This window comes from Heterocephalus glaber, unplaced genomic scaffold (genome assembly GCF_053883595.1).
Source record: "Heterocephalus glaber isolate CG9 unplaced genomic scaffold, H.glaber_assembly_v1.0 deba00001504, whole genome shotgun sequence".
In the NCBI taxonomy this organism is placed as follows: Eukaryota; Metazoa; Chordata; class Mammalia; order Rodentia; family Bathyergidae; genus Heterocephalus; species Heterocephalus glaber.
Genome location: NW_028258324.1, coordinates 72,394,115 through 72,418,205, shown reverse-complemented (window position 1 = coordinate 72,418,205; position 24,091 = coordinate 72,394,115). Strand labels below are relative to the sequence as shown.

The 24,091-nt window shown below is 42.2% G+C and overlaps 1 protein-coding gene across 5 annotated transcripts in view; it reads right to left on the bottom strand.

Annotated features, from left to right (window-relative positions):
- Positions 1–2,559: 2,559 nt before the first annotated feature.
- The window catches only part of Setd2 (SET domain containing 2, histone lysine methyltransferase), a 121,090-nt gene continuing 99,558 nt past the window's right edge, over positions 2,560–24,091 (bottom strand). For all 5 annotated transcript variants that reach the window (XR_015441168.1, XR_015441167.1, XM_087187095.1 and 2 more), the window contains 4 exons: positions 20,944–21,055; positions 5,378–5,458; positions 3,712–3,813; positions 2,560–3,378 (listed from right to left, as the gene is read on the bottom strand). Coding sequence is in view for 3 of the 5 variants with exons in the window: in XM_087187095.1 (XP_087043221.1) it covers positions 3,217–3,378; positions 3,712–3,813; positions 5,378–5,458; positions 20,944–21,055 (457 nt within the window). In the remaining 2 variants the exon portion in view is untranslated. The remainder of the gene's footprint in view (positions 3,379–3,711; positions 3,814–5,377; positions 5,459–20,943; positions 21,056–24,091) is intronic.

Genomic DNA, 24,091 nt, shown 5'->3' with positions numbered 1-24,091 from the left:
AGGGGTGGGGTGGTGCTGGGAACATAGCTCAGTGGTAGGGCACTTGCCCAGTGTGTGTGTGGCCAGGTTCAATGCCCAAGGGACAGGACAGAGAGGAAGAGAAAGAAAACAGGGCAGGTAGGGGCAGTCCCCAGGACAAGGGTGGCGAACCTATGGCACGAGTGCACAGCAGCTTTTGTTATGACCGAAAGCCCTAAATTAGGGTTTGCTGTCACTGCCCTAGGATGTGATGTGGACGCTCTCCAGAGAGCAGCAGGGATGGCGGGCAGGGCACTACTATAGTGATGCACAGATCGGAATTCCCGCCTGGCACCTGCCCTTCACTAGCTCGACCGTGTTCAGGGTGGTATGGCCGTAGCCTGGGTGGCTATTTGAGACCGTTCTCCAGAGGTGTGGTGTGATGACAAGGGGAGGCTGAAGGCCCGAACCACTTGACAGGCGATAGGCAGGCTGGTCTGGGGAGCTAGTTGCTGAGGACCTCGGGTCACCTCTAGACCAGGATGGAAGAAAGGCCTCTCCTTACAGGACCAGAACTGCACTCAGGAGAGAAACAGGCTTCCAGAGCTGCTGTGCAGCCTTTACACAAGCAGCTGGCAGGTCAGAGCAGGGCACAGGAGCAGGTAGATTGGCTACGGTGCCATCGAGGGCGGGGATGAGATGGGTGGCGCTGTGGTAGGAAGGCCCTACCTAGGAACTATGGCTACCATAGCATGTACCAGGACCCAAGGGCTTCAGATCATCCAGCCTCACTGAGGACGCCTGGGCTCCAGGCATGGTCCAGTGGGGCCCGAGGTAGATCCTGTGTCTTCACTGAAGAGATGTGGCTGGGATGGGCTGCTTGTCCCAGACTGCTTCTGCTGTTCCTAAGAAATGATTTACAAGGGGTGCTTAAGACCCTGTCTTGCCCTTACTCAAGGAAGGGCTGGCAGTTTATAGCCATCTTCAGGCCATATATCCCTGCAGGATCAGGAGAGAGCAGGAAGGCTCAAGCCAGAAACACCACACTCTGCCTGAGCAGTCAGCCGCAGGGCTGTTGAGGATCAGGTCAGCAATGGGCCTAAGATTCTGCAATGAGTGGCAAGTACTGGTGTGCTTTATCCCAACAGGAGGGGATGTAAACCTGAAGGGGGACGGAAAAGACTCAACGGAGGTGTAAAAAACTGGGAATTCCCTCAAAGGTGTCTTAGCTGAAAAGTGACAGCGCCCTGGTGCCACCCTTTAATGGAAGTCTAACCTTCCTTGGAAAACCTGAAACCTGGAGCCTGGATCAAAACCATGGGTTTGATTTAGTTGTGAGCTGCAGGGGGAGAGGCCACACCCATTACTGCAAACTCACCCAGAAGAGGCACACTCCCTTTCAATGTGCTCAAGCACAGGATGAACAGTTTGCAACAGGCACAACTAGAAAGCACTAAGAGGGCTGAGCAAATTCTGTGCTTTTCAGGGTTTTGCAGGCTGCATGCAGTACCATGGGAAACAGGCCTCATCTGTACCCGTGGGCCCACATCCCTGGAACACCATTCACACAGTGTTTACAGTGTGCTAGGTACCGCATAATCCAGGTACACGGGAGGACATGTATAGGCCATATGTGAATATTACATCGTTTAAGGGACTCGAGCACACAATTTTGGTATCCAAGGGGTCCTGGAACCAATCCCCCATAAATGGTAAGGGAAGAGTTGTTAAACAGCATGTATTGTTACCACAAAGTAAGGATTTTTATCCTTGTTGAAGAGTTCCTTTAATACTAGAAATGTACATGAGTTATTATCCTTCCTGAGGCTACTGCCTCATCAATAAGGCCAATTCCTGTGCCTCAGGGTTGTTATATGACTACAACTTGAGCTCCCAAATGCTCAGCACAGTGCCTAGCAGGCAGTGGGTGCTTTCTGCAGCCCAAGATGTGGCAGCCACTACTGTGGTGAGCAGACCCAGTCTGGTGAGGAGAGGTGGGCTCTTGCTGAAGCTCTAGGCCCTCCTCACTGCCCAGACCCTCGAGGCAGCAACAAGGCTACAAGGGGCCCACCTCTGTGAGATGTCCACTCTCACTGTCTGTGCTGTACCCTTTCACAGAGGCCCTTTCTGCCCAACCTGCACTGTCCTTCCAGCATGGCAGGAGGCACACTGAGGAGTCAAGAAGCAAAACATGGGATGAGTTTCCAGTGGGCTGGGAGAAATCAAGCCTCTGGAGGGAAGAGATCCAACGCTTCTCTCCAGCCAGGAGGCAGCAAGGGGCAGATGTATTTGCCTTCTTGACAGACCCACTAACCAAAGCAGCCTCGTGCCAGTGAGGCCTTAGGTCACACTTCTGCTCTGGAATGCCTATGCAAGCTGACCCAACCCAACTCCAGCCACAAGATCCTAACGAAGCCCACAGATGTCGGCCTCTGGACAACTTGTCTGCTTCAGCCACAGGACCCGTGGGAACAGGCTTGTAATAAAATCCAGGAGCAAGGCTTAATCTTGAACTTCACACAATGGCCACTACCTCTCCTTTCTCAACCAGTGACATCATGACACACAACATGCTTGATTAACTTTTACAGAACACACATGCCAAGTTCTTTAATTCATTTTATTTTTTACATAAAAAGTTCAGTAAAAATTGGATAAAGTAAAGTGATTTTAAGCAGTAAATCAATCTTATCAACAGAGCACACGGCTAGCCAAAACCACAAGGCAGCCTGCTTTGGAATATTTACATGATAACAAATTAAACCTTGCAGGAGAACTTAAACCACCCTTACAAAGTCTTTCTGTGATCCTAGCATATAGAGGCTAAAGCAAAACAAAAACCAAACAAAAACCAAGAAAAAACAAATTATTTTCAATATATTCACATATACATTAAAATATAATACAGATCGTCAGGGTAAAGGGTCTTGGGTGGGGACGCGCATGGGTCTGTGCGCTGACAGCACCGCCAAGGAGGAGACCCAGGTGGAAAGTGGGGTCGAGTCAGGCTTGGCCAGGGTCTTCCCTGGGCTATTCCCTCTGATGACCTCTAACCACAGCCCAATTGCTTGAAACTAGGGGTCATCTGCAGATGGAGTTCATTTTGTGGCTTTCAGGTGACACCTGCAGGCTTGAGTTCCCAGGGTGACGTGTCATCAGTAGCACAGCCCGACGGTGGGGGTGGGACAGAGGCCCAAGGAATTTCTTCTCCCAGGCTGGCCTGTCTGATCAGCCGTCCTCCCACCCTGGCCCCACTGGTCACTCTAACTCCGTGTCCTCTTTGGGTTTGTAAACAGCCCCAAACTTCTGCATGTACTTCTTTATATACTCCTTGGTTTTGTGTTTCACATTCTCATTGCACTCCAGGTCCTCAGGGTTCTTACAGTACTTCAGCTCCTTGTTCATAACACCATGAGTCAGCTGTCCAGGGCACAAGAAAAGAGACCACAGCTCCCATCAGAGTGGAAATGATGTGAAGGAGAGGGCAACCCAGCCTGCTGCTATTGGGCCCTTCCTACTGAGCCTGGGAGTTGGGTAACAGGGTGGATCGGGCAGGCTGGTGGCTGGGATCACCAAAGGCTCAGCACTTAAATTTTTTTAGAGGATACTCCCCTCCCCAAACCTTCCCTCCTTTTCCCGAGCCCCCAGCCCTGGCATCTGGGCAGCAAAACCACACTTTCTATGATAAAGGGGGCCATCCTAGAAGGAACACAGGTTGTCAAGACACCAAAAGACCAGCGGGCAGTGGAGTACCTTTCGAGCTAAGTGTTTGAAATCCTCAGTTGTGGTGATTCTGCCTACTTTGCAGTCAGGTTTCCGGTAAGGGTTCAGGCACTGGACGATGAACTGAGACATCTGCAGGTGGAGGAAAGGGAGCATACTGCTCAACAGTACAAACCGGGCAAGGGTTGTGCTGAGGGAACAATGAGAAAAGGCAGCAAGCATGGCCAGCCAGTGCATTCCTCTTTCTCCCTCAGGGCGGCTGGCCTGGACGGTGGAACGCCAGCAAGCCAGTGAGCTTAAGAGAAGATGATCCTGGCTCTGGCCTAAGAGGAAAGGTGCTCTCTTGAGGGAAGGTGCTCTCCTGGATGGACTGAGGGACCCTGCAACAGGACTCTCACCACAGCCTCAGGTGTCAGTCACTACATTGTGCCCTTGGCATAGGAAACTAAGCTAGGTTCCCTGGCCACTGGAGGCAGGACAGGTACTCCAGAGCTACAAGGAGCCTCTGTAAGCCCAGGAAGCAAGCCCTAGTATGTTGTCCTCGTAGATCACTGAGAGTCTGGAGGTGCTACCCTTTGCTCACTTCATGTCACAGCCATGTGAAGCTGCGGGAAACATAATACAACAGCCAGATGAAGACAAACCATGGCAGGGCCTTCTTCATCCCACCACTCCCAGTGTCTTCCCCCTGGGCCGTCTCAGTAGGGTCTATCCTACCCAGTGGCTCTCAAAAGAGGCCAAGGACATCTGGAAGTACTGCACTTATGAAATATACAGGGACAAAGGGCAAAAAAAGGCCAGTGACAGCTACTTTGCTTCTGAGCTTTCAGACATTCAAAGAACAAGTCTGAGGCAGGCCCGGTATACATGCCTGTAATACTAGCACTGAGGAAAGCTGAGGATGGAGAATCACAAGTTCCAGTCCTACCTGGACAACTTAATGAGACCCTGCTGCAAAAAATAAAAAAGACTGAGGATGTAGCTCAGAGGCAGAAAATCTCTAGGTTGTTTTGATCCCCAATACCATCCCCTATCTCCCCAAAAAGGGCTAAAGGACTGCCTCTTTTCTTAATCCCTTGAGAGTAGGTGACCACCAAATGAGATATCCAAGAAAGAGAAGTAGAATTTGAGCCTGAGTTCTTTTGTCAAGAACATAACTTTTCTGAAACTTAAGAATTCTTCTACCTCTGTAAGAATGACAATCTCTGCCTCGCCTACCTCAAGGGCTATTGTGGGGATAAAATGAAATAATGGATATGAAAGTGCTACACTGTTGTCAAGGTCCATCCCAATGTGTCATCATCTACAACTACACAGTCAAATCACAGAAGTAAGCGAGCACCCAAAGAGAATACAACCTAACACTACATCCAGCTTTCCTTTGCCTCGGAGAGTACAAAGGCCCACAGTGAAACAGGCCATGTGGTATGCAGAGGGGCTCCTGTTAAGCCAGTAAGAAATGGCTGAGGAGGGCTGAGAATGGCATAGACTCTCAGGCACAGTGCCTGCCTGGCAAGCCTCGGGCTCTGAGTTCGATTCCTGGTACCAAAAAAAGAAATGGCTGAGCAGTTCTCAATGGGAAAAGCAACACTTATCAAGACACACAAGGCAAATCTTATGTTTTTGCCCATCTTGGAGCAAGGGAAATATTGCATAGACTTAAAACAAGGAAGGGCACGGCTCTTCCAAACCTTACCTCTTTTCTGAACACTTCTTTGCTTTTCTTAGCCAGCTCACTGGAAGTGTCTGCTTCTGCTGTCTTGGGCTTTTTTGATGTCTAGAAGTGGAAAACACAGCAATGCTCACATGAGAAATCAGTTTAGCGACGCCCTATTATCTCCAGAGTGTCCCTTTCTTTTTTTTGAGACAGGGTCTCACTATATAGTTCAGGCTGGTCTTGAATTCACTACACAGCCCAAGCTGGCCTTGAACTTGTGGCGATCCTCTTGGCTCAGCCTCCTGAGTGCTGAGATTACAGGCATGCGCCACCATGCCTGGCCAGAATGCCCCTTTCTTCCCCCTGCTGGGTTACCTGACTCTTGAATTGGGATCCACTTTAGAAGTCCTGACTTGGGCATGGCTTTCAGTCAACTTGGCTGTTCTGTTTCAAATCCTGTCATCTAGCTCTGGCCTCCCCCAGTTAAGGCGAGTTCCTCTACCTGCGTCAAAGCTACATCCTTCATATAGGCATACACTTCCAGTTGTTTCAGAGTCACTCTCTCTGCAGCAGAACATGCTGTATGACCTGGACCTTCATGTCCTTGTTCTGAGCTTCAGCTCCCCACATTGCCAAGTGAGGCCTGGACTCAAGGAGTTCAACCTCTCCTGTCTCTGACATTCTAGGGCTCCAGAAGAAAGGCAAATGCTCTGTTCGGAAGGTCTGTTTCTCATCACATTTCCTCCAAAGGTAAAGCCAGCTACACTCTTAAGAGAAGACAGTCTCAGTACAAAGGAGAGGCTCTTTGGAGACTGGCACCTCCAGCTCAGGAACAGAAAGACTAAGGGGTGGGCGTGGTGGCAGCAGCCGTGGTAGTAGGGAGCCATGTATTATTCCAGCCAATGAACAGGTAAGTAGATGCTAAGACACAGAAGATGCTTGGTCCAAAGCTGGCAGGATGATAAACCACTCCCTTCCAGCAACGCTAGAGGAGAGGTTGAGCTAGCCACCCTGCCATTCAGGCTATTTCCCCACACCTTTACCCATCACTAGCTCTCAGGCCCCTTCTCAGTAAAGGTGCTTTCCCATAGAGAGAAGAATTACGAGCACAGCCTCTGAATACAAGTTATTGCAGATGGATCTAGAAGCTACAGTAGGTGCTAGAGGTATTTCACACTTTTGCTAGAGGCTTAGGACAGAGAACTTTTTCGAGCTCCTCCAACCCATTCCCCAGGTTCTGTTTCCTTTATTTCCCTGAACAGCATGAAGACTCTGGTGCTGAAGAAGCTATTCATCTCCCTCTGTTCTAGACTGGCTCCCAAAAAAGGTAGTCCTCCATTGGCTTTGGATTGCTACAAATCAGCTTTCTCTAATTTGTTACAAGAGATTTACGTATTTTCTATTTTTCTACTTTCTGTGGTTGTGGAAGAATGGGGGAAGACAGCTTTTGTGGGGGGCGGTTGAATAGAAAGAACATACAGATCCAACTTCTGTTTCTGGAAACGAAACAAAACACGAGTAACTATTTTGTTTTATTTTTGTTTTTTTTGAGACACGGTCTTGTTTTATAGTTTAGGCTGGTCTTGAACTATGTAACCTAGGCCAGCCTTGAACTTGTGGTGATTCTCTTGCCCCAACCTCCCAAATGCTGACAAGTATAACTATTTTGAAAAGTTGTGCTTTGAGGTTTTTATTGTAGCTGTACAGTAATGGGGGCGTTCTACAATAAGATCTTTGGTACCAAAGGACCAAGTATTTGAATAAGCCAAGGAAATTTCAACACACCCCCCAGCTACTGTCTTACAGATCTGAGAAGTGAGGAGTGCAAAGAGGTATAAAAGTGACCAAGTAAAAAAAAAAAAGTGACCAAGTATGACAATCATCTCAAGGATGCCAGTGTCATGGAAGAGGCCAGGCGCAGTAGGTTACTGTGTACTGTGTTTCCCTCTAACAGGGTATAATATTCAGGAAGCTAAATAACTGTAATGGATATTTAAAACCTTTCATACTTGATCTCTGGTAAAGTTGGGAAAGCTTTAAAAACACAGCTATAGGGCCAGGGATTTAGCTCAGTGGCACAGCACCTGCCTGGCAAGTGCCAAGGTCCTGACTTTGATTCCCAGTACCAAAAAGGAAAAAACAAAAAACAAAAAACAAAAAACCCCCACAGCTATTGAGCACAATCCACTGAGTTCCATCTAGGACAAGGGTGGCGAACCTATGGCACACATTCTGCAGCCAAGCTGTTTGTTATCATTGAAAGCTCTAAAAGGTTCGCCATCACTGGTCAAGGAATTTTGTGGGTCTTTTTTTTTTTAAACCGGGGATCAAACTCGGAACCTTGTGCTTGCGCAGCAGGCACCAGAATCACTGAGCTAAATCCCCGGCTCTGTGGGTCCTTTTGAGTACTCACCAATTGGGCCTGAGAAGGTTGCCCAGACTTAGATCACATAAATCATGACCAAAATGAAGTATTCTTGGGAGTACCAAAATTCGCAAACCCTGCTTTTCTTGGTCTGCAAATGGCATAGGAAGTAACTTCAGCAACCAACGTTTCTTCAAGCCCAGTGCCAAGCAAAGAAGCCAGATGAGAGGCTGAGTCACAATTGAAGATTTATTATCAATACTTCCAAGCTTGGGACTGCCCCCACCCTCATTCTCAAAAAGTCCCATTTACAATTTTAGCTTTTTTTTTTTTTTTTTGGTGCCGGGGATCGAACTAGGGACCTTGTGCTTGCAAGGTAGGCGCCGGAACCACTGAGCTAAATCCCCGGCCCTAATTTTAGCATTTTAAACAGTAAAACATTAACACCGAGTATCACTGACCATCCCAAAAGCCTACTACAATTAAAAAATCTTTTAGTATCAGAAAGACATTAGACTGGACCAGTAGTCCCGAATATACAATACTCTACTTCATAGGTAGGGAATTATTTATATACCTATATGTCAAGGGCTTTGCTGAGGTCTGAAAAAAGCACGAGAGTACAGTGGTGACTCTACTATACAAACAGCAACGTGTTCCCACAACTTCAGCAATAATCAGTTTGCCTTTTCTCTATGTTGCTTATATGGGGCTGTTTTTCTCTATCAGGCATCACTCACTGGAACATTTTGGTGTGAGCAGCAGCCAGATGAGAGCACACAATGAAATAAAGACAAAAGGGCCTGGCAGAAAGCCAGAGCCTGCTGCTTTTAGAAGCTGACTTGCTGTCAGCCTTTCTCTCTCTGTGGCACAGATTTCCAAGAAACCTAGTGTGGATACAACAAGGGAGGCCTCAGTACCTTTACCTCAACCAGGGTGAAACCTGAGCGCTGGCTTAGTTGGCAGTGGCCTTAAGCTTACTGGGTGGCTCTGGGATCTACACACATACCATAATAACACACATGCAAATCCATCCTTTATTACACAGACACAACAGGTCACAGAGTCCATACATATTGGAACTACAGGGTATGGCCCGAGTTACACACTTGATCCTAGCCAAAAGGCAGAAAAGCGACTTGGCCTGAGTTACAGAAATGAACCCAACAAATGGACAGCAGAGTATACTTAGCTAATGCCTCTCTCTCTGCAAATCTAATTAAATATATCTTGGAACATGAACTGTAAAAGATGACTCCATAAGGAACTGAAACCCAACGTGGTGGTGCACACTTATAATCCCAGCACTTGGGAGGCCAAGGCAAGAGGCTCGCTGTGAGTTCAAGGCCAGCCTGGACTACACAGTGAGACTGTTTCAAAAAAAGAAAAAAAAAAGGAACTAGATCTTTTGGGTAGCATGAATCCAGAAGCAGAAGAGGAAGCTGTGTCAGAACTTTACACATACAATTCAACCTCAGTTCTACAACATGTTAACATTAAAAGCTTAAGAAAAGATACTTGAAAAATTGAAAAAAAAAAAAAAAACAAAACACCTCAGTGGATTATGTTTCAGTAGCAGAAACAGCAAACTAGCTTATTTCCTGGGGTACATCTAGAAAAGGCTCTAGATGAACCTTAATTTGTCAAGAAAAAGGCAAGGAGTGGTGGGAGTGGAAGGACAGAACAAAAAGACTTCTATGCTATGGCATATTCTAGCAACAATGTTTCAAAACTCTGAACTACATACAATCTCTATGTGCTTCATTCAGAGGGAAGCAGGGTTGACAAAAACCAACCAACCAATCCTAGAGCAGCTGTGGTGAATGTGCCACACGTCCTGCAGCAGGCACATACAACTCTCTCTGCTGGCACAGGAGCCAAGTTGCCTCAGTTGTTTTTTCCAAAATAAAGCCTCAGTATTCAGCTTTAACTGCAATGTTGGCACTCTGTGATAAGGAAGTGGGTTTTGGGTTGTAGTTTGAGCACTTGGGTCTCTAAAAGGTTCACCAACAGTGCCCTAGAACTAGCCTGGATGTGGTGGCACACACCTGTAATCCCAGCTACTCAAGAGGCTGAAGGCCAGCCTGGACAACTTAGTAAAACTCTGCCTCAAAATAAAATTTTTAAAAAGGGACTGCAATATAATGTAGTAAGACTCTTGGCTCTGAGTTCCATTCCAAGTGCTGCCAAAAAAAAAAAAAAAAAAAAAAAAAAAATCAATCAAGACAAAAATACCCTGAGCTAAAGTTCTTTAAGACATTACTAGGAACCCAGGGGGTCCCTACTCTCTGCACCTGGTCCATAAGTGTAATGCAGCCCTGGAGGGTTCTCTCGCGCCCCTACCTGATGACCAAGTTGTGCTAACAGGAAGTTAACCATCTTCTCCATAGAGATCTGTATTACAGCTTCTGAAAATCCCCTCTCCATTACTGGCAAGTGATTTTGTATGAAATCATTTTGTAAAAAATGGGATCATCAACTGAAAAAACTCATGGCCCTCGGGCCGGAGATTGAGTTCAGTGGTATCGCTCCTGCACAAGATCCTGAGTTTGATTTGTTGTACCAAAAAAAAGAAAGAAAATAAACTTATTGCCCCCAACCCCACCTTCTGCAACTTACTTAACCTAACAAATACTCTACAAGTTCTATTTTAATGTAACAGAGGACATCTATTATACTTCGAGACTCAATGTTAATTTTAAGCCAGGAGATAACAGCAAATAAACTGCTCTCAATTGTGCAAGCAGTCAGCAATGATTCAGGTCTGAGATTCTCAAAAGGGAAAATTTGAGTTACACTCACTACATGATGGATGATGGAAGAGAGTACAAGATGACCAAGAGTGGAGAACAACACTGGAGGAAAACAGAGAAGGAAGGCTTTCATCGATGGTTAGTCTCATCATCAAAAGCTTTTACTACCACACAGCAGGCTTCAAAGAACTCTCTGCCCATTATACACTTTCCCTTGGTCATTCCACACACTTTAATTTTCCAACAAGCAGCAATGTACTGATGACTCAAACCAGATTTGACCACCTACCAGCTATTGCTATTCTGAATACTGTAGGACACTCAAATTCCTACAGTACTCCACACCTCCTTCTGCTCTTTCCTTCATTCCCTAGACTGAGTAATGGGACCTTACCCACTCAAGCTAAAAGTGTGAGTGGTGGGCCTCTTCCTTACTCAATTGGTTTGCTAAGTCATGAATACTGCCTCCCAAATGTCTTTGCCGGACTCGACATCTCTATTTGCCTGAACTATCATAATATTCTGGAATCTGATCTCCCCAAGCTCAGTTCTTCAAATGGGCCTGTTTCAGAAGGACAAACAACTGATTGACTCGCCTACACTAAAAGCAATCTTTGGCTGTCAAATACTTGCCATACATTAATCATATTAGCAGGATACTAAGGATAGAACCCAAGGTCTCACACATGCTAGGCAAGCATCTTACTACTGAAGTACCGCTTAATTTTACTTTATTTTCACTGTTCTCTACATACAATGTTCTGATTTTATCCCTTTATGCTTTTGCAAAAAACTGCCTTACCTGTCTCAAAGGAACAATCTTGGTAATCCTTAAACCATGGGTAAAATTGTTTTCTGTAATATCTCCAGTGGATCTTCTTACACCATGATCACTATGCTCCCAAAGAATTTTGTTAGGGAACCGAGGTTTGAATTTAGGACCTTCTGTGCTATATCCCAGCCAAGTTTTTTGTTTTGTTTTTTGGGTTTTTTTGAGATGAGGTCTCGCTAAGTTGCCCAGGCCTCAGACTTCCAGAGTGAGAGGGTTACAGGCATTTGTCACCATGCCTAGCTTTGTAGCATTTTAAAAATACACTTTCACTCCCTGTATTCTTGCTTTATAGATTTGGCTATTTCCTTAGGTTGAACTTCCTAAAGAACCAGTTTTATTTCTCTTTCCATCAGTAATACTGCTTTCAACTGATAAACCCTGTGAATTAATGAAAAACTTATGCATTTAGTTGTTGACGTCTGAGGGGATTAAAATCTAAATGAAGAACTAAAGATGAAAAATATGGGTCAGAAGAAATACAGACTTTCCCCACAGGTTTCTTTCTAACTACTAAGATCCTAGCTAGGTGAATACAATTCAAAATTGTAAGAAGAGCAGATACACAAAGTCCCAGCTATGCAAATCAGACTAGACCTGCTGGTAAAGACTAGGGTCTGCAAAAGGATCCAAACTTTTGGTGTGTGCTTCAGGGCAAGGTTGCCTCAAAGAGCAACAGGCATTTGTTTTTTTAATCTACTATGCCTGGACTAAAGAAAGGGCTTTGAGTTGAATTTTTTCATTAGGAATACAAGAAATGGGAGCTAGAAATGTAGCTCAGTGGTAAAATGCTTGCCTGGAATGCACAGCTCCCTGGGTTCAATCCCTAGGACTGCAAAACAAAAGAAAAAAAAACATACATACACTCAAGAATTATAAGAAAAGGATGACAAGTCAGAGTTAAAGCCTATGAAGATATGATACAGAACATCTAGATAATTTTCTGCAAGAGGCTTACGACACTGAAGGAGTGCACCCTTGAGTACCTGTCTGTACCTTCATATATTACCTCTAGAAAGGTATAAATGGTACAGCTGAAAATGAAATGGGAAGCTGAAAATTTCTTAAAGAGCTAAGCAAAAAGTTTATGCTATGATCAAATTTCACTTCTAGGTGTTTATCCAAAAGAAAGGAAAATACATGTCCAAACAAAAACTTGAACATAAATATTCACGTAGCATTATTCATAATAGCCAAAGACTGGAAACAACCCAGATTATATCAGCTGCCAAATGGATAAACAAAATGTGGTATATTTATACAACAGAGTATTATTCAATCACAGAATAGACTGAAATTGGGATATACACTATATTACTACACCAAGATGAACCTTGATAACATTATGTTAAATAAAAGAAGCCAGTCACAAGAGACTACATATTGTATGATTTCACTTACATAAAATAAATGTCCACAAAAGCCAAACTTCTCAAGAAAGTAGACTAGTGGTTGGGCTAGAGACGGGGATTAACTGTAAATGAGAGATCTCACCGAGAAGACAGAAATGTATCAGGCATGGCGGTGCACACTTGTAATCCCAGCCACTCAGGAGGCTGAGGCAGGAGGATTGCAAGTTTGAGGGCAGCCTGAGCAGTTTAGCAAGATCCTTTTTCAAAATTTAAGGGGGGGGGGGCATCACAGGCTGGGAGTAGTTCAGTGCCAGAACCAGGGTTTAATCTTCAGTAATGAAAACAAAATTAGAAAATAAAAAAAAAGAAAGGAGGAGGAGGAGGAAAAAGAAGAAAGAAGAGAGGGAGAAAATCAGGGCGAGAAGGGAGGAAGATAAACTGATGAGTCTCAGAAAGCTCAGAGAAAGGTGTTTCCAGCTGTAGCTAATCTAGAATGAAGAGAATCCCATGTAAACACCTGGGGCATTTAGTGGAGACCCCAGAAAGACTACACCTTGGGTATTACCCTAGAGAAAAAGATTACTCTGGACCCAACAGAACCATGATTAAGAAAAAGCCTTGAAAGAATTGAGCTGAACCACTAGCAGCTCGACTGGGTGTCAGAACAAAAGGAGAGCAAGATCCGAGACTTCACAATATAACACATAAAATACCCATTGTTCAGCTATAAATTACTAAAAACATGAAACAGGAAAATGTTAACCCAATAACCACAAGAAAAGTCAGTAGAAAGAGGCCTAGGAATAAAAGGGAGGTTGGAATAAGGAGACAACTATAAAGCAACTTCAAAGATATACAAGAAAACATGAACACAATGAGGAAATTAAAACTGTAACAAGTAAAATTTACATACTAAAAAACACACTTGAGCTGGGGATTTAGCTCAGTGGTTCCTGTGCCTGCCTCGTAAGCGCAAGGTCCTAAATTCAATCCCCGGTCCAAAAAAAAAAAAAACCTTGAAATTAAAAATATCACTGGATGAACTTAGCTGGTTAGATACAACAGAAGATCAGTGAACTCTAACAAGAGGGCAACAGCAGCTATGCAAACTGAAGCATAGGGAGAAACGATAAGGGAGATACTGACTCATGTAGCAGCCAAGCAATCTAACAGTGTACAGTGATAACTCGGTTTCAAACAGCTCCCAGCATGAACTTTCTACTACTTGAAGGGCAAAGTTAGAAAAAAAAAAAAATCTGCTCAATGTTTACAATTTTGCTCCATAGTCAAAGCAAAAATCAGACTTGAAAAAACTTGTAGGGACTGAGAATGAGTCGGTGATGCTTCAGTGTAAGCGTTGCTCTCACCCAGACAACATACTGTGCTTCTGTTAATGTGTTAAAACACTGGTCATATGGGACCAAGAACTCCACCAGGTCTTCTACACTTAATAACCAAATTCAGTAGAGTAGATGGATGCAAGGTCAACACACAAAAACCAATGCCCTTCCTGTGCACGAACAACAGACTCACTGAAAAACTAGAGAAACGACAACTTTCACAATAGCATCCAAAAAAAAAGAAAGAAATACCTAGGAATCAATCTAACAAAAGAAATAAAAGACCTCTACTCTGAAAACTACAGCACTCTGAAAAAAGAGGTCAAATAGAATATCAGAAAATGGGAACACATCCCTTGCTCCTGGGTGAAAATGGCCATACTTCCAAAACTGCTATATAGATTCAATGCAATCCCAATTGAAATTCCAACAGCATATTTCACAGAACAAGAGAAAACAATCCAAAAATTCATTTGGAACCAGAAAAGATCTAGAATACCAAAAGCAATTCTAGGCAACAAAGACAAGGTAGAAGAGGACCGGGGATTTAGCTCATTGGCATAGGAAAAGATTTCACGAACAAAACCTCAGTTGCATGTGAACTAGCACAAAGAATCAACAACTGGAATCTCATCTTATTAAAATGCTTCTGCACAACAAGAGAAAACCACCAACAGAGTGAGGAGCCAACCCACAATGTAGGAAAAATTTTTTAGCAGCTGTTCCTCAGACAAAAGTCTACTATATAGAATATATAAAGAACTTAAAAAAAAATCAGACCTCCCAAATTTAAAGACCAAATCCAAAAATGGGCATCTGAAATGAACAGACATTTCTTAGACAAAGCAGCAGAAACAGCAAATAAACATATGAAAAAATGTTCAACATCACTGGTCATCCAAGAGATGCAAATGAAAACAATGTTGAGATTCCACCTCCAGAAAGAATCGCTGCTATCAAGAAATCAATAACAAATGCTGGAGGGGTTGTGGGGGGAAAAGGAACCCTGCTCCACTGTTGGTAGGAGTGTAGACTGGTGCAACCACTGTGGAAATCAGTATGGAGATACCTCAAAAACCTAGGATTAGAGGTCCCATTCGACCCAGCTATTCCTCTGCTGGGTATCTTCCCAAAAGAATTAAAAGCATTATACCACAGCAATATATGTGCACCCATGTTTATAGCACCACAGTCTGTAGGGGCTAAATCTTGGAAACAGCCCAAATGCCCATCAACTGGTGACTGGATAAAGAAGACGTTGTTTTTTAATATAAAATGGAGTACTACTCAGCCATAAAGAATGATAAACTAGAGACATTTATAGCTAAATGGATGCATATTGAGGCCATACTCTTAAGCGAAATAAACAGGACACACATGTAAATACTGAATAGTTTCTCTGGTGTGAGAAACCAAAACTGTAAACGAGGATCAAAATGTATAATAGATAATATGAAATAGGAAGAAAAGGTCCAAAGGGAAAGGGGAAGGGGAAGTGGAAGTGGGGGTGGGGCAAAGGAAAAAATATGAGAAAAGGAAAAAAACAGAAATAAAGTCTTTCTAAGTAGGGAGGGGTGGAGGAGTTGAAGGGAGAGCAGGGAAAAGGGGAAAAAATAATAACCAAGATACATCATGTACAGGTATAAATTCCCAATGATGAATGTCATCACACTGCTTGTTTTTTTCTTTACTTTTTTTGGTACCAGGGATCAAACTCAGGACCTTGTGCTTGCGAGGGAGGTTCAGTGCCACTGACCTATAATATCTCCAGCCCTGTCATCACATTGTATACCTAAAATGTACCACTAAACTTAATGAATAAAAAAAAAAACCTGAGGAAGCTCCCCGGCCGCCATCCCAAGCTCCTAGGGCAGAGAAGGTGAACCACGTGGGCACCAGAAACACAACCCCCCCCACACCCAGAAATAAGACACGTAAACAAGCCTCAAAAAAAAAACCCCACTCGTCCTATGGGAAAAAGAAAAAGCAAGATGTATTATGAACAAGTATAAATTCCCACATGATGAATGTTATCATCATGTATATCTAAAATGTACCAAGAAATGTTATGCTTAAAATAAATTTTTTTTAAAAAAATGGGCTGGGTATGTACCTCAGCAGTGCAGCATCTGCCTATAAGCGCAAGATTCTAAGTTCGACCCCTAGTACCAAAATCAATCAATCACTGGTCACTGTGCTTTTTTTTTTTGCACTTTCTTTGCATAAAATATTGAACCATGGCTCCAAAGTAAGTTAGTGCTACCAGCAGTAAAGCTAAGAGAAAAACTGAGAACCATGATAATTAAATCACTGCAAAATTTGTTAAAGTCCTGGAAAAATGAATTTATAAGTATAATTTTTGGGCCTCAGACCCAATTATTTGGTCTTTCATTATTTCTTATGGGAAAAATATGTTCAGCTCTTAAAGTTTTCAGTGTTTGAACACACACACAAAAAATTTTTTAGTAGTAGGACTCAAACTCAGGGCCTCACACTTGCCACATAGGCACTGTGCCAATGAGCTACATTCCTCACCCTTGCATACAAATTTGAAACAAACTGAGTTCAACAACTGAGCTATCACTGTATATATAAACTGGGAGTTGCAAGAAAAAGGGCAATGGCACAAAAAAATGTATTTTTTTTAAAAAATGGCTAAAGTAGTTCCAGATTGGATGAAAACTATCAATCCATTAGGCAAAGAGAACCACAAGCAGGTTGAATACAAAAAAAACTAGGTATATCACAAATTGCTGAAAAGAATGATAAAAGAGATAATTAAGCAGGGTGTGGTGGCACACACCTGTAATCCTAGCACTCAGGAGGCTGAGGCAGGAGGATCTAGCCTGGGCTACAAAGTGAGTTCAAAGCCAGCCTGAACAACAGTACAAGGAGACCCTGTGACAGACAAACAAACAAACAAAGAGATAATTAAGATAAATGGAGGAACAAAGATAAGAATCACATTCCTTTTTCCTTGGTAATAGTGGTTGAACCCTGGGTCTTGTATATGCTGGGCAAATGTTCTTCTACTGAAGTACAACACCAGCCAGCCCTTTTTGAGTCAAGATCTCATTCAATTACCTGGGCTCTCCTAAAACTTATGATCCTCCTGCCTCTGCCCCCCAAGTAGCTAGGATTATAGGCATGTGCCACAACACTCAGCTACAATTATATTCTGCTTATCAAAAAATTAAAATTAAGAAAACAATATAATAACATCTTTTAAGTGTTAAAAAGGGAGGAAAAATTAGAATTCTATATCCAGTGAAAATATCACCCAAAATAAAAACTGCACATAATCCTACCATTTAATCCAGCAATTATGTTCTTCGGTATTTACCCAAATGAACTAAAAACTTATGTTCACACAAAAATCTGAACACAGATGTTTTCAGAAGTTTTATTCGTAACTACCAAAAGTTGGAAGCAAATAAGATATCCTTCAGTAGATGACTGAATAAACTGGTATAGCCAGATAATGGAATATCATTCAGCACAAAAATGAAATGAAACATGAGGAACCTTAAATGCACAAAACTATATAAAAAAAATCTAAAAAGGCCACATACTGTGTATGATTCAAATTCTATTACATTCTGGAAAATGCAAACCATGGAAAGTAATCAGTAGTTGCCAGGGATTAGAATGACAAGGCAGGAGGGAGAACAGACGATTTTTTTTCACCTCCTGGTACTGGGGATTGAACTCAAGGAGCACTGACCTATGTCTGCATTTTGAATCTTACTTTGCAACAAGGCATTGCTAAATCATTCAGGCTAGCCTTGAACTTACAATCCTCCTGCCTCAGCCTCTCAAGTAGCTGGGATTTAGGCCTGCACCACCATGCTTGGCTAGCACAGATGATTTTCAATGCAGTGAAACTATTCTGTATGATTCTGTAATGGTGAAAATGTCATTATACACTTGTCAAAACCCACAGATGTATAATACCAAGAGCAAATCCCAATATTATGATCCTTGGGTGATAATTAAGCAACAATGGAGGTTCATCCACCATAATAATGCAGTCTTCTGGTGCCAGATGCTGACAGTGGGGGAGGCTATCCACATGGGCAGCAAGGGTACACAGGCGCTTTGGAGTCTCATGTCCTGATGCCTTTAATCTACTTCCTGCTTAGTTTTGCTGTGCTAAAATAGAACTAAAATTATTCTAAAAAGAAAGTTTGTTTTTAAAAAGGGTAATAACTTTTTTTTTTTTTTTGAGACAGGATCTCCCTATGGAGTTCAGGCTGGTCTTGAACTCACTATGTAGCCCAGGCTGGCCTTAAACTCACAAGTGATCCTCCTGCCTCAGCCTCCCAAGTGCTGAGATTGCAGACATGGGCCATTATATCCAGCTGATAAATAACCTTTTCAAATCAACAAAAGCTGAGAAAATTCATCACCAGTAGATCTGAAATAGGAAAGTATTAAAGGAAATTCTTCCAGTGAAAGGAAAATGATTCCAGACAGAAACTCAAAAGAGGTTGGAAATGGTAAACACATGACTTAGTCAGAAGTTTTAAATTTTCTTACACAGTTATCAGACCATTTTTGGGTGGTTCCAGGGATTGAACTCAGGACCTCAAGCACATTAACTAGGCATGTGTTCTACCACTAAAATACACACCTAGCTCCATTAACAGGTTTTAAAGAGTGCCACATTATATGATGATAGGCTATAATGAGATGAATAGGGATACTTTAAATCTTAGAACAATGGTTCTCAAAGTTTTAGATCTCAGGACACCTGTGTATCTTAAAACACTAAGGACCCCAGAAAGTTTTTATTATACATTTCGAAGGTTTTCCACCACATTAGCAGAGAATAGAGGTCTAACTCCTTAATATGATAGATAAGCCTACCTTTTTACTTGGCTCCTACTTCCTGCTTGGCTATTTTGACGGGCTGGATTTCCTAGCATAACGCCTGTAATACCAGCACTCTGAGAGACTGAGGCAGGAGGATCTCAAGTTTGAGCTCACCCCAAGCAATTTAGTAAGACCTTGTCTCAAAGTAAAAAATAAAATTTAAAAAAGGGCTAGAGATGTAGACTTAGTGCAAAGGCCCTGGGTTCAATCCCTAGGACTGAAAAAATAAAAAACAAAAAACAAAAAAACAATGGAGGGAAGGGGGCTTTCCCCCTAAGCATTAAGTAAGCAATATGCTTACTCTTCATTTGCTTTTCAAGGTCTAACTTAATATACATACATATGAACAAGCGTGAACCATGATTAACGGCTAAAGTGCCCACAAACTTGACTTTATGTAGAAGACTCGTTTTCCAACACACTCCCTGCCCCCACAATACTAGGGATCAAGCCCAGGGGTGTTACATCCCCAGCCAAGGCCCTTCCTTTTTGAGACAGGGTCCCACTAAATTGTCCCGGCAGGACTTGAACCTGTGATCCTCCAGCAAGTGGTGCGATTATGGCTATGCACCATGGCTGCTGGCTTTCAATATCCCCTGCTAACTTGAGGACAGCTGTATTGCTGCAGTACAGATATCACAATGCCTGTTTATTTTTCAAAAGATGTAACTTATACAGCTATAGAAGTATGATAGAGGGAGCTGGGGCTTTTTGCTTGTTTGTTAAGTTGAAAGATAATTCAAATGGCAGTGGTATAACAGTCCTGGGCATATTCCTAAATGATTCAAGGAAACACGGCAGCATAGCAGCTGGTGTCAAGTGGTCAAGTGATTTAACAGATTCATCTGAATTTTAATGAGCTCCACATAGATTTAACGTAACTACAGACTTTTTTGGGCAAACATCAAATATATGGTGAAGAAAGAAAAGCACTTCCTTCTAAATAAAATATAAAAGAAGGTATGGATCTATTTCTACTTTACTTACCTTTTACTCCAGCACCTTTCTTTTCTCTTCCCTCTTTCAACTGACCCTACTAACTAGTGACTCATTTTCAAAAGAAAAAAAATATTACTCAGGTCTTAAAAGAATGGTCTCTAATTTCTTTTAAGATACCACATCCTTAAGGCCGGGGATTTAGCTCCAGTGGTTCCGACGCCTGTCTCGAAAGTACAAGGACCTGAGTTTGATCCCAGGTACCAAAAAAAAAAAAAAGAAAAAAGATACCACATCCTTAAAGACAGTTGGGTCCTGTTACAAGTAGAAAAAGTAAAGACTCTTAATTCAGTCACTGAGTACATGATTTATAAGACCTCCAATCCCAACTACTTTTGTCAGAGGCAGAGATGAGGAATAAGCTCGTTCTTCTCTTTTTCTAGAGACAGGATCTTGTTATGTAGCCTCGGCTGGGCTTGAACTTATGGCCTCATGTGCTTCTCCTGCCTCAGGAGGCATGGCTCTGCCTGCGCCAGCCTCCCTAGTGCTGGAATTACAGGCCACCTCACCTGGCTTCTTTTTTCTTCTATTACCTCTGCCTGAAATCTTTTTTAAAAGGGGGAGGAAGGTAGGTTTATATTTCTAAGTTTTAATGTAACCAGTTTAACTTCATTCCAGACCCAAAACACATTAACCTACACCATGCATCCAGGTTAAGTATTCAGTTTAAAAAGCCAAAACACATGTTACAAAGAAACCATCTATCCATCCAGCATCTCACCATCCAGAAGAATGCAGACCAACACTGACTAGGAAGGAAAGAGTTAAGATATACTAACATAAGTTATAAAAGATTATGAATACTATGACTATCTTGGGCTGCTCTCATTCTCTCTTCGCCTTCTGTTACTGTTCTTAGTGCCCCTAACTTCTTTTCATGACTGGTCTATTCAAACTCTTCTCCTGTATACATCCCTTCAATGATTAAGTAGCTAGTATGCATTTGAAGTTCTTGAAAGTCTAAAAGAAGGTCTCTCTAACGACCTCCATCTTGACACATGAACTTTCACGTGTTCTTCAGAATAAGACAAAAGACAGAATGACAGAAAACACATTCTAGGATAATTGGGAAACATATGTGTAAACTACACTCACCTTCATGGGGTTTTCATCATATGTTGGGGTTCCCAGGTCCATCTCAGCTTCATGCTCAAGGCTGGCATCATCTCCTGGGCTTTCCCAAGTAGGCGGATCCCACTGAGTCTGCCTAGAAGGAGTTAAGAACAGCCATGCTGTCATGGCTAGAACACAGAGAAACCTGGCACAGGCATTTGCTTATACACACACAAAATACAACATATAGTGGACTGCAGAATAAGTCAGCACTATGAGATTAAAATATAACATCTTGTGTACCTCTCACCTGACTCTTAATGCCCTAGAAATAGGATTTAGCAAAGTTTAAAAAGTAAGCAGAGTAGGTGTCTGCCTACACTATCCTTTGTAGATCAAGAGATCAAATAGTGATTACACCTAGTATACACCTGGAGCAAAATACATTAAATCAAATCACAATATAGCCCTCATAGTCCTTGATCACATAAGAAAACTGTCCCTCGCTTTTAGAAATATCAATCTGTACTGAGAACTGAACCCAGGCAATGCTGAGCTACAGCTACAGCCCAATTATTTTGAAACAGCCCAAGGTGACCCTGAATTCCTGATCCTCCTACCTCAGCCTCTCAAGTAGCTGGGATTACAGGCCTTTGCCACCACACACTGCAGGAATCTTGTTTGTAATTTTGCCCCTTTAGTTTAATGACTGACAGGATGTACAGGTTAAAACCAGTGCTCTCTGCTAAAAATATTCTTAACTGATTGCAAAAAACAAAAGGGCTCAGTTATATTAACACACTGAACATTTGTAGCTTTTTTTTTTTTTGGTACCAGGGATCAAGCTTGGGTCCTTTCTCTTTCGAGGCAGGTGGCGGAACCCAAGTTAAATCCCCAGCCCTGTAGCTGTTTTGAAAATAAGCAGGCAAAGATTCAAAGATTCAATCATTCATTCATTCATTCATTTATGGTACCAGGGATCAAACTCGGGACCTTGCACTTGCGAGGCAGGTGCTGGAACCACTGAGCTAAATCCCCAGCCCAAAAATTTATTTTTTTAAAGCTAGATCTATAGGGTAAAAACTGGAAGTAAGGGCATTCATGTTCAGGAGTCCTAAGTCAGCTGTCACAGGGAATGCTATGAGGGCAGTCATCAATCAGCAATACTAAAGGCACCTGATGCATATCAATTTATAAACGACCATGAAAAGAGATTACACGTAATCTATACAAATAGGTAAAAAACAAAATCAAGATTTCTACTGAAATATACGAACTAAAACCATGATTATATTATGGACACTAAACAGATACATATGTCTGTTCATAGGTGCTAGAAAGGGAAAAATACCAAAAATGGAAAAGGAACACATAAATAAGAAATACGATCTTTTAAAAATTTTTTGGAGGAATAGCAATATACTAAAAAGCTTGTTTTGATGTTGAAAAAGTCTTGGGTTAAATTTACAGACACTGGTTTTAAAATCAATACACATCAATTAGCAACATAATAAGCATTCATTTTATAAAGATATGTTAATGAGAGTAAAGAAGGGTTTTCTAAGCAGAAAGCACAAAGGAAGAATATGAGACTTTACAAAAATATTAAACTTCTTAGGCTGTGGATGTAGCTCAGGCAACACGCCTGCCTGGCAAGGGCAACGTCCTGAGTTTGATCCCCAGAACCAAAAATTATGCTTCTTTATGCTATAAGATATCAAAAATAAAAACATTTGCAATATTTTTGATGAAGAGAAATAATGGAGACTGATGAGATGTTCCAAACAAGCAACTCACAAAAGAAACAAAGGCCAGTAATTTAATGAAGATGTTCCATTTGAACAATAAAAGAATTGTAAATGAAAGTGATTTCTCATCTATTAGACAAGATTAAGAGTTGACAAGAGGAAAAAGGCATTTCTGCACATTTATTTGTGAAGTCTAAATTTGTACAAACTTTTAGTAAGATCCTATCTCAAAATAATAAAGGGCTGGAGATGCAGCTCATTGTGAGGAAGGAAGGAAGGGAGGAGGGGAAGGGAGAGAGAGGAGGGGAGGGGAGAAGGAGAAAGGGAAAAAAAACAAAGCAGGGCCAGGGATTTAGCTCAGTGGTTTCCCCACCTGCTGCGCAAACATAAGGACCTGAGTTCGATCCCCAGTACCAAAAAAAAACCGAAAGTAAACCCTGACAAATTTCCCAACATAAAACGTGTACCTGTTTTGCCCAACTATTTCACCTGTAAGACTCTATTTGGGGTTAGCTCAGTGGTACAGCACTTCCTTACCATCCACAAGGCCCTGGGTTTAACATGTTCCTACCACATGAACCACCAGTGGTGTACTGGGATCTAATCACTTTTATCTCATCGCCTTTATTGGTCTTTTTACTAATAAAATTAATAAAAAGCTACCTGATGGTACAGTCATGCATGTAACACTGGTGGCTGAAGCCACTCAGCAGTGAAACATATACTGCAGCCCCACTATGAACATATTAATTCCTAACACTGGAAAACAAAAGAATCTACTCAAAGATTAGTGTTTCTGAGGATATCTAGGATTAGTTACATAAAAATAATGAAGATCCACCAATCAGGGAGAGTTAAATAAAATTTTTTAGCCCACCATCTTTATTGGTAAATGATGCAGACTACAAAACATACACAACAATTCACATAAGATTATCTACTGATGAGTGTACATACATATGCAGAAACCATGGAGATCTACATAAAACCTATGCAACTAAAGAGGTATTTTTATTTTGTTTTGGTAGTAGGAATTGAACCCAGGCCCTCACAAATGCAAGCATATAGTTTATCACATCCCATCCCCAGACCTATCTAAAAAGGTATTTTTAAAAAATATTAAATAGCTCTGGGTAGTGGTCTTTCCAATACATTTATTTCCTTATTAATACTTTCTTCTGATATTTGTTTTGTACAATAAGCCTACATAATTTTGGTCCAAATAAAACAATACAGCTTTCAATTATTTTCTTAGAAAAACAATCTAAGATAAAGTCAGGTTTGTTTGTTTTGAGACAGGGTCTCCCTTTGTAGTTCAGGCTGGCCTCGAGCTCAGTGATCCTCCTGCCTCTGCCTCACAAGTGCTGGGATTACAGGCATGCCCTACCACACCCGGCCTTGTTTGCTTGTTTTTGGTTTTTTTGTACTGGGGGATTGAACTG